The sequence below is a fragment of the Rhagoletis zephyria genome, unplaced genomic scaffold, assembly GCF_001687245.7.
Source record: "Rhagoletis zephyria isolate East Lansing unplaced genomic scaffold, Rhagoletis_zephyria_1.1 Rzeph_scaffold_00235, whole genome shotgun sequence".
Taxonomy (NCBI): domain Eukaryota; kingdom Metazoa; phylum Arthropoda; class Insecta; order Diptera; family Tephritidae; genus Rhagoletis; species Rhagoletis zephyria.
This window is the reverse complement of record NW_016157319.1, coordinates 292,366-303,252: the sequence shown is the minus strand read 5'-3', so window position 1 is coordinate 303,252 and position 10,887 is coordinate 292,366. Positions and strand designations below refer to the sequence as shown.

General features: G+C 35.0%; 2 protein-coding genes across 2 annotated transcripts in view; one reads left to right on the top strand and one right to left on the bottom strand.

Annotated features, from left to right (window-relative positions):
* The window catches only part of LOC108358323 (uncharacterized), a 26,085-nt gene extending 23,450 nt beyond the window's left edge, over positions 1-2,635 (top strand). Inside the window, exon 3 of the mRNA XM_017609590.1 lies at positions 1,143-2,635. Within this exon, the coding sequence (XP_017465079.1) occupies position 1,143 (1 nt within the window). The 3' untranslated portion in view covers positions 1,144-2,635. The remainder of the gene's footprint in view (positions 1-1,142) is intronic.
* A 4,387-nt stretch (positions 2,636-7,022) lies between these two features.
* On the bottom strand, positions 7,023-8,937 carry LOC108358322 (activator of 90 kDa heat shock protein ATPase homolog 1). The gene is made up of 4 exons (XM_017609589.1): positions 8,621-8,937; positions 7,912-8,542; positions 7,713-7,848; positions 7,023-7,634 (listed from the first exon to the last, which is right to left on the bottom strand). Exons 1-4 carry the CDS (start codon positions 8,766-8,768, stop codon positions 7,491-7,493), a joined length of 1,059 nt encoding a protein of 352 aa, XP_017465078.1. The 5' UTR covers positions 8,769-8,937; the 3' UTR covers positions 7,023-7,490.
* Between the last annotated feature and the right edge of the window lie 1,950 nt (positions 8,938-10,887).

The window sequence follows — 10,887 nt, the reverse complement described above, 5'->3', positions numbered from 1 at the left end:
CGAGCTTCTTCTTCGATTTGTGGCGTGCGCTTTAATGTTGTCACACAAAGGTGAGGGAGCTATAGTTTTATGGGGACTCTGAACAGCGATTGTATTTTTATGAGAAGCAGTTATTCATAGCAAGATATCCTTGGAGATTTGCCATTGCCTGCCAAAGGGCGACCGATATTAGAAAAACACTTTTTTATGTTTTATTTCTTGGTGTTGGTCGGAAACTGGGCTCGAACCCAGGCCCTGCGGATTATATTGACGGTTAGAGTCCTGTTATAAAAACAACGAATCTATACTTAAAACGAAGTTTTTCAAAAATTCTGAATTTTTCGTTGCATCGAAATTTTGTTATTCCATAAATATAACGAAACTATAGATATACCTAAGAATTTCCACTTCGTTATATCGAGGTTTAACTGCATTTATGATTCTTAGAGTCTGCAGCTGGCATATATTTGAATAGAAATAGTAAAAAAGACTGTGTTGCAACAGTGTTGCAAATTTTCATCAGTACGACAGTTATGTCGCTTTTATTACGTGGCTCGAACAGGAAATCTCATTCCTCTAGTATTTCTACAATGGACTGAAGTGGCTTCGACTTAAATGAATAAAAAAATGTACATAATTTTTATAAATGAACTACAGTGTTTTGGGTGCCAAAGGTAATACAAATAATTCCTCCACTTGACATCACCATAGACATCATGAAGAGTTAGAACGGATTACTTTAGACTAGTTTTCTATTTATGCTGAAATAAATTAGCCTTCCACAAAAAAATCTCAATAAGCAAGCACTAAATTTTGTGAAAAAGATAGTATAGTAAAATGTTGAGGTTTAAATAACTAGAAACAGTGTTCACCTCTCTTTTGCTCCAGTCGATACTAGTCACAGCTTTCGTCATCAAATTGTTCGTATGCGCTATAAAAAGCGAAATTAAAGAAAAAATGGAGGGCCAAAAGGCCTAAAAGTATGCTAATCGAAACAAGAAGTAGAACAAAACTGAATGCATTTTGAAATTCGCAGATATGTATGCACAAATTAATTTGCGAATCAAACGTACATATGTACATACATATATGTGTATATGTAGATATGTATGTATATGTCAATGCTTTTCTCAGCACATAATACCTTTTGCTTTGCCTTTCAGGCGGAAACTTCACTTCCAATTCAATACATCCGATATGGAGATCGATTCGATGCGTCAAACTGCATTTGTAAATGTCACCGGATGTCGCTTGGTGGGTTGATATGGTATGGTTGATATTGGTATGTATACCACGGTTGCCACTGTTGGTTGTTTCCAACCAACTTTGGTTTTATTTATTTTTATTTTTATTTTTGTAGTTTTTTCTCTGCTTTGGCTTTCGTTTTTTTTTAATTAGAACTTAGCAAATTTTTTCTTCACAAAAAGTATTATTGCATACCGAATGCCAAAAATGAATAAACGAATTTTTCAAATTCCTATTTTTAATGTAACATGTTTTATATGCACATCTAAAAAGTAAAAAATGTAATTAAAGCTTATTTCCAACAAAATTAGTGAAGTCGTTTTTAATGTGACTGGTCTAAGACTTACACAACAATAGTGTTTTAAGGCTTTTGAGATTGAGAATACGGGAAAAATAGTTTCGTTGGATAAAAAAATTTCCTTGACATTTCAAATGACCTTCAAAGGGAGGAGGTTTTCAAGTTTTTCCTTTTTTGACCTGAAAATAATTTGCAGTGAACTTTTTAAAAAGTTTTAACAACACATTTTTGCTCCTCATGCTTCCAGGAATCCTTTTCCATGGTCGCAGGAATCGAAAAACGCATTTTAATTTTTCTTTATGAATTCATGACTAGCCGTGCTCGTTCTCGAGATATTAGAATTTGTCACGAAAAAAGTTCAATTTCCACACTGTGTGGCGTTATTGTCGAAGCTTTTAAAAATGTTTTACTGTACGAATCGCAACATATTCGGAAATACGTACATTGGCTAAGTTCCAAGAGTAACTGAGAAAATACTACTTTTGGTTAACTCATAGGTTATTCACATTCGAATGGGTCACACGAGAATTATTATTTTTGACCTAAAAAGAAACTTGACAGGTGGCGCTAAGTGGTGCCGCCCCATCAATTCTTTCGAAAAACATAGAAGTTGATGTAGGGCTTTAATTTTTTCTATGTAATATTTGTAGACACAAATAAGGAAAAAACGAAAAATGGTCGTGATTGGTTTATTTTAAAGCATACCTCCCATACAAACCTTCTTCAAAATCGCCTTAAAATGCTATAAAAAGCGCATCGATGAGAATATAACTCTGAAATTTCGTCTATCTGTTCATAAATAATAATATTATAAGTAAACAAACTAAAAATGGGTATGGTCGGTTTATTTTAAAGTGTATCTCCCATACAAACCTAACCTCAAAATCGCCTAGGAGTACCGAAAAAAACGTACCAATGAGAATATGACCCCGAAATTTTGTCCATCTGTTTATAATACTACGATAAGGGAACACTCTAAAATGCAGGAGATCGTTCGCAACAAAATTAAAAAAAAAACAACGCCAATTCGTAAATTGCACTTATTCAGATTATAAAGCTCAAAATTTTCATCAAAATTTGTTGAATTTTCCTAAATTTTGTGGTAAGTTTGCAACCTTGATTTATATGGTTTTGGCTAAAGCTTCGACAATATTTTTATAGAAAAATAACAAAAAAATTAGCTTGAAAACATTCTGAATATTTAAAAAAAAATCAACAAGTGGACACTTGTTTGAGACATTGTATTTATGCGAAAAGTATTTCCGATAATTTAGTTTAAAATGTCTTCAATTTACCCAAGAAGCACACGATTTATAGAGATATATTCAACCCCGCCTAGCTAACGTATGATCGTAAATATAAGGCAAGGTAAAAGGAGTCCTAAAGTAGACCAAATATTGCGACTCAACGGTTTTCACGCGAAAACTCTTTTTTCACCTCTCTCTTTTTACATAACTTGCATACACGTATAAATACTTATGCAGTATATTTTAAGAGATTTATATTTTACACTAATCCCTTCCTTATCCTTTGTTTGTTTGTATGTATGAAAGTGAATTTGTGAGAGGTATGCCGCTCCCTTAATGCATGCCACTTTTGCTAATGCATTTTTAATAGCCTACAAATAGGCGCCCCACCTGCATAGCTCTTAATATTCAATATAAATATGTAGTCTATTTGCAGGAGTTGCGACCGCACTACAAACACTTATGAACATACAAATGTACAAAGGTGCAATACATACATACCTACCGCATTGTGATTGTAGTTATGCCAGCTGCCGCTGCCAATATTTCTGCTACTGATACTGCTACCTCCACTGCTTCAGCCAACATTTTCGCCTGTAGTTGGCCGTTGTTGTTGTTGTTGTTGTTCCTCTTATCGTCGTTATGCTGTCGTTATTCATGCAATGTGCTCGTCGCATTGCTGCTTTTGTCTGCGCCACAGTTTGACAGTTCATTTTACATGCACATAAAGGAGTTCCTGTCTTATCCTGTCCTACTGCCACACTGCCATACTGCCAAAGTGTGACACACGTTCGCCTTCACGCCTGCACTCCGCTCGTGCATTCGTCTTGTCACACCAACACCGATGTGCGCGGATGAGGATGCGAATGATTTTGTTTTGCTTTTGTTATCGTATGATAAATAATACAATCGTGTCGACGCTGTTGTTGCACGAATCTTAATGTGTGATGCTGTTTGCGGTGGTCTTAAGTGGTGTTTTGATATCGTTATTGTTTTTTTTTTTGTATTATTTGCAGTGAGTTGCTTTTGTGGTTGTTGTTGTTGCTACTGCCATTGTACTAGGCCTGTCCTGTCGTAGCTGTGCACTGCTATCGCCACACTTTACTAATTCACAAAGTTAATCAAAATGAGAGCACTGGAAACAGACACTTACATACACAAGCGCACGCACGCGCGTATAAAAGCACATACGCGTATACACAAACATCCACACTCGTACTCAGGCGAAGAAGAAAGGACAAGTGTATGCATAGAGGTCCGTACAAACTTATGTATATGCATATGTTCCTGCTATCGACAAGTTTAACACCACAGCAGTGACAGGAGCAGGAGCAAGAACGGCGGTAGCTTTTTAGTAGCAGCCACAACGCACATAAATACATATTAACACATATGTTTGTGGATTAAATGCAGCCACATACATACATATGTAAACGTTTGAGCCTGATGTGTACGAATCTGCACACACTTTCGATTGTCCTGCCTCGCCTATAGCAGTTGCCGCTCCCTAACAGCCAACTACATTCATACCTACATACGCTTTATATCTAGCGCTGCTAAAAGTATGCTACATATAAAAGCAAACAGATTTTAAAATTTTTTCACGCTTGCCTTTCTTTAACTCAGTTGCACACATGGTATGTATGTAAGTACGTTTAACCATCTCACTTTGTTTAATTACATTTTATCATTACATATATTACCTCGATTCAATTTTTTTTTTAAATTTTTCGTACATAAATCTTCTGCTAATCCACATCTCTACCCATGCACAAGAATATACATACATACATACTCTACATATATCGATGTATAACACCAACACTAGAACATTAATTTAGCTAAATGGCCTGACAGGCTTGGCTGCGGGTATCCTTATTTTTCCTGCTTTCTCCTCAAATAAATTCTCATGCATTTTTTTCACATTTTCTCAATAACTTTTCAACGAAAAACTGTAGCAGGTACATTTATGTACATTATTTTGATTACACACTTTTCACTACAAACTACTTTTGCGTTTGGCTTCTTTTATGTAAATCACATTGATTTAGCTTAGAATAATAAAATATATATGCCCATTATATATGTAAGTAAATAGTTAAGTATCTTTTCGCCTAAATGTATTCACGCTTATTATAAAACTCAAGTTTATTGCTTCAAATCTCATCCGGGACTGAATGTGTACCATCAACGGAGCGAATAATCAGTCTTTAGTCCTTTCATTTGACTCTCTCTCTCAAGCAGGATGCTGTGCGCTGTATGCTTGTGTTTATGCCCACATATTTGGGTGGGTGCGCTAGCAAGTGTCTATTGGAATTTACAACTCAACTCTGTATCCATTACAGTCATGCTCTCTTTCGCTCTCTCGCTCTCACATGCTCTTACTCTATTGCTCAGTCATTAGTAAAGTACGAAAGTCTCGTTGCATTTGCTTATTCCTGTGACTACTTGAGGGTTGGGTTTGCGGAACACAGCAAACGCTTTTAATGAATGAATGAATGAATTTCAGATTCAAACGAATGTTTCTTCTGATTGGACGATGTGTTGTTGGCTCTCAATGATTCTTATTCTTTAGTCGCGACTCGGCGAGCTTTAAGCTACGTATTTCCAGTATGTTGCATTGCATACTTTCAGGCTATTCACCATGTTATTGGAACAAAAGCTTAATATTTGAATTTTGAATAATTTAAGCGTGCAAAAAAAATGTTGTTTTATGTTCATGCAATCTTTATTTTAGTGCTAAGGTTTAACTGCATGGCACGGAGGACGATAATTTTTGCTACTTTAAGTTTTCGAAACCTTACCCGGTGGTTCTTATGGGCACGTTAATACAATGGAATAAATAGTTTCCGCATGAATTGGCACTGCAAGTGTATCTTCAAAAGCAACACAACTAAAAAAAAATTCAAGTCGATTTCGGTGCATAAATCAACTCGGGAATTTATCTCCAATTAATGCAACAATTTTTGGTTTCATGATTATATTCTCTAACTAGAAAACTGTGCCACCCACAAGCAGTTGTATTTTCGGATCTGATCATTGAGTTGTACCTCTTTTGAAAATGGTGTGCGATATGAACACAATTTTTCTACGCATAAATTGCTGATGTGTCTCAGCCGTTTTTATCGGATTCTATTTGAATGTGAATATTCGTTCTGCACCACATTTACGAACATTTTGTTTCAGCAAATCCTCAGAATTGCTGCGAATAGGTGTATTTAAAGCATATGCTACGATCATAGCTATAGTTCAGTGATAGCATAAGCGTAGACAAATCGGACTACGATGGATTCAGTGATAGCCCTGTTAGATTCGTACACGTAAGTGGACATGGATCACCTATACCCTCTGAAGCCGCACACAAAAAATATCGATTCGCTGCACTAAGCACGAAGCATTTCTTGGAGAAAAGCCAGATATATGGCTAGGTAGATTTAGCTTGTCAGCGCTTTATGGTTTAAGTGTATTTGAACGTTCTGTATTAAAGAATTTTTTTAAGTAAAGGGCATATGTACATATATAAATATTCCTGAATCCATTGTAGACTCTATGTTCGAAAGATCTACGAATATCCCTTAAATATAGTAGTTTGCATATCGTTACCTTAATTCAAAAATGCCCTAACCAACACTTTTTTTTTGAAATTGTGGTTCGCACAGATTTTGGTAGGACTCGTAAAATACACCTCCAACAAATTTAAAGTGTTAGTATCAAAGATATGGGAGTTGTACCAATTTTTTAAAAGCCCTATCTTTAGTTTTGTATATACTTTTTATGTTTTATGTTTCTTCTGTTAAATAAAAAATTTTCTGGGACTGATGTGATAGTCTGACAGACTATAGCATTGCTTACTGACAAAGCCTATTTTTCTACATATAGTTGATTTATATGACTATTCCAGTAAGGAGCATTTAAAATATTGATAGAATTTCAAGTTTAAATCAAAAAAAATAAAAATGATCCTATATATATATTTTTATCTGGAAAATTTATGTATGAGAGACACGTCAGTATAATAGGTAAACTTCGGTCACGTCAGTAGCAGAGAGTTAAGGTAACGATAAATACTCGGATTCATTCCACGATGGATTCAGTAATACCAAAGTTCATCTTTTTATGAAATTAGGCATTTTACAACAAAATCGAAAACCGCAGAAAAACTTCACAATTTCACTGTCCGACATAGCAATTCACATTAACTGCACACATCAACTTAATGAAAGGTTATTGCAAACCAAAAGAACAAAGCTTAATCCTGTGACCAAATCTTAAGTTTATTTGCGACTTTCCGTATTTAAGAATTACATAGACACAATATCGGAAAAGAGTAAACGTTTAAATTCATTTGCTGAAATCTTCGAAATACATTTCACTATATTCATACTTTGTTCTAACTTTTTATCTGAGTCGGTTTATTTATCGAAATGAAGCATTTAGTTTTTGTTCTCAATATAGTTTGTATAAAAATCAAGACGGCCACCTTGTTAGCCACAGCCAAGTTGGCAGTCACTAAAGCATTTATAAATAAAATGTGAAAACATAACTAAATTGCCTAAAAGAGATATCGTGATTTGTTGTTTGTTGTTGCTACTTCTGCTGCTGCTTTTTCCCCAATGTATTTGTTTGCTATTAACCATTTTAATGGGCCATGAGGTTATTGTTTTGCTACTTAGGATACAATAAAACTGCAACGCCTTACAAAAACAATAATCCTTCAAGCTTTACCAAATATCTGAGATAGACAATCCAAAGCCAAAAGTTTGCTTAATGCTTTGCCAATAATATCGATGCCAGTTGGCGCGCATTGCATCAAATTCGGATGCAGGAATGCCCGTTTGTTTAAGCTTCATTTGGGTGGTGTTTTTCTGCAAAGCCAAATTGGCATTATATATTGTGTCCTCGGAAAAAAATGCTATAACCATAACAAGGGAAAATTAACTTACCGCTTCCTCTAAATCTATCACAACTTCAGAGTAGTGTCCAGAAGGCCAATTTTTAAGTCTCCAAGATTGTATTATTCTTTTCTCTGGTACTAGCTCTTCAAATTTTCCACGCACATTGCCGCCGTACAAAACGAATCTGTAATGTATAATTTGTTGTTATACTTCCTTTCTATGTACCAAAACCTTAGTATCTACTTACTCGCCGCCACGAGAAGCATCTGACTTAGCTGGTGCACGTGTGAAAGCTGTTAACATTTCTTCTTTTGTTAACGCATTGTATAAATCGTTTGCACAACAGTTGAACTCTTCAGTTATTTTCAATGTTTTCACGTCCAGCTTACAGCCAACGTTATTGGTGTTATCACTAGATTTCACTGAATTTACATTATTTAGTAAATTATTTTCTGCTGAAATACTAGATCCAGGTTGCTTAGCCTTTGGTGTGATGGTGGTATTTTCTTCACCCTTCTTTGGAAGTATCAAATTTTTAGAATATTCTTCTTTTAACTCTTTAATATACAACTCCAACTGTTTTCGAATAACATCTCGTCCAATATTATACATGAACTGTTTCAAGTTCTCAGACTCATCGTTGGATTCGTCAATTGTAATGGTTATCTCAATGTCACCAATGTCGTTCTCCTCCGACAAATTCGGAATAGTTATTTTGCCTTTGTGCTCTAGTTTACTATTTTTCAATAATTTACCCGTCCACTTAAGTACCAATTTCCATTCATAGAAAAATATAAGTTTCCCCTTGCGATTGTTAACCGTGGCCTCACCACTACAATCATCAATCTTATCGACCACACATTCGATACCCTCCTTCTCTGTAACATTTAACATTAATGAGTTCGTTCATCATTCCAACAAAGTTCTGAATGAAAGTACATTTGGAATTGACTTACCAATTTTGAGACCTTTCAATAATTGTGCCAAACGCTCCTTGGACCATGGCGTTGCGTTTTTCTCAGTCCAATGCCAATTGTTGACATTCGTTGCGTCAGGTCGTTCTTCAACAATCCAACGTGGATCACCTTCACCCCACTTAGCCATTTCGATTTATTTATTATAAAAAGAGTTAAATTTGTTAAATGCTAATTATTTTACAATTTAAAAACCAAATTTTAGAAGATTTTACGAAATTCGCTGGGCAATCAATCCACTATGAAATCACGTTCCGTACGGTTGACAAGAGAAATGAAAATCGAGAATATTCGCGTATAAACTGACAGCTGTTCGAGGATGCCGGATCGTTTGTGATGTAGAAATTATTATAAATGGATATTCGTACGTCACGAAAGCGAATTCAATCGAATATTAAATGATAAGTTTAGTAATACATAGCAACACTACACTTTTTGACTGGGTATTAGACAAAACCAATTTTTTTTTCAAGATTCAAGAGTAAAAGTAATTCCTCCGTTTTTCGAAGTTAGCCTCCGATATCGAGATATGGGCCTTCGAAGTTTGAGATAAGAGCTTCGGTAAAAAATTTAGTTTTAAGTATTGCTTGTAAATAACTTAAAATGTAAAAATTTAGACCTAGTCCGCCTTTGCTCTTATTCAAACGGTATGCAACTTTTTTTGTGCAAACTTATATTATAGCACTTAAAAATCTGTTCAACATTTTTATTAATAAATGCTTTTTAATTTTCGCAGATCTGGCCTTTCACCCCCTATAGCACCTGTAATATAAGTTTGCACAAAAAAAGTTATATCCAGTTTAAATAAGAGCAAAAGGCGGACCACGGCCATATTTTTACTTTTTTCGTTGTTTACATACAATAATTAAAAGTATCTGTTTACCAAAGGTTTAACTGCGAAAAACTGAGAAATTACTCTTTTAATTATGACTCCATCACTTAAAAACAATTGGTTTGGTCCCAAGAATGATAGAATACAAGACTGCGCCGATTGCAGCAGAATTCGTGAGAGTAATTTTGGTGAGACCCACGACAGTCGGGNGTTAGTTCTTAGCTCCCAGCATGTTCGGGTTCGAATACCGTCAGAGGCAACATATAATTTTTAATTTTTGTCTTGGTTTTTATTAATTTCGAAAAAGTATTTGAGAAGTGAAGAACACAAACGTGTACAAACGAAAAAATATAGCACCAATGCCATTGTTATTATGTTGGAGTAGTTTTGTGCTACTCTGATGTAATGCGGGGATGGAGTATATGGTCCTGCCCTAGGACATCGCAATGTTAATTGGACCATATTTTTTATATGAATTGTGGTTAATTTTGGAGTACTCCTTGGTCCTTAGGGAGTACTCTTTACACGCATGCATGGAGTAGTCGCGATTTTTGCAGGGCCACTGACAGTATGGACATCAGCGTATAATTTGTTAGTGTAATTGTTTACTTATATACGGCCCACACCACCTTGTTAAATACGCCTTGCTTTTACTGGTTTTCCGTTCTCGTACCCAAAAAACCTGCAAAGTAGGGGAAATTGAGAGAGCGAAATGTGAAAGAGAGCTGCAAATTTCTGCTGGAAAAATTTTTCCCAGCTAAAACTTGCAAGCAAGAAAATCAGCTGACCACAAACACATGTTTGTAAATAAACAAAAGAAAATATGGCCTTTTTGAGTTATTTATTGCAAATTTTATTATTAATGCTAGTATATAACTAAAAAGTGCGTAAATTTAATAAGCACAACGTTTGTTGAGTTTATTTTTCGTTAATTTGCTATTAATCTCCAGTTTGTTTACTTTAGTGCGTGCTGACTATGGTTGCCGTATGACATTTTTCGTTTGTACCATAAATTTCCTTTAAATATACCAAAATAGATTTAAATGAAGCATGCTGAAATGTTTTTTTGCTGAAGTTATCGGTTTTGGTAGGTTGATTGTTGAAATGAAAATTTTATAATTTTAAACCTACTCTATTACATTATTTTGGATCAAAGATGGGTGTTTGGAGGAGATACTCTTGTTTTTAATGCGTCACCATGTGATATCAGAAATAATTATGAGAAAAATAACTTATGCATTCCGATATAATTAATTCGTATTTTAAAAAGGTTTTTCTTATCCAAAACTATTCAATTGTATAAAATGCCAAATCGGGGGAAAATGCACCAAGCAGAAAAAAATGCCAAATTAATCACCAGTGGCAACTGTGCAAGTGATCAGCTGTTTCGAAGGTTGCAAGTTTTTGCAAATTTTGC

What these genes read in the sequence shown, in the direction of transcription:
- LOC108358322 (XM_017609589.1), bottom strand. Translation starts at nt 8,768, where the DNA reads ATGGCTAAGTGGGGTGAAGGTGATCCACGTTGGATTGTTGAAGAACGA. An exon ending in GATGCTTCTCGTGGCGGCGA is followed by an intron (nt 7,849 to 7,911) that starts GTAAGTAGATAC and finishes TATACATTACAG; the next exon opens with ATTCGTTTTGTACGGCGGCA. An exon ending in TGATAGATTTAGAGGAAGCG is followed by an intron (nt 7,635 to 7,712) that starts GTAAGTTAATTT and finishes TTGGCTTTGCAG; the next exon opens with AAAAACACCACCCAAATGAA.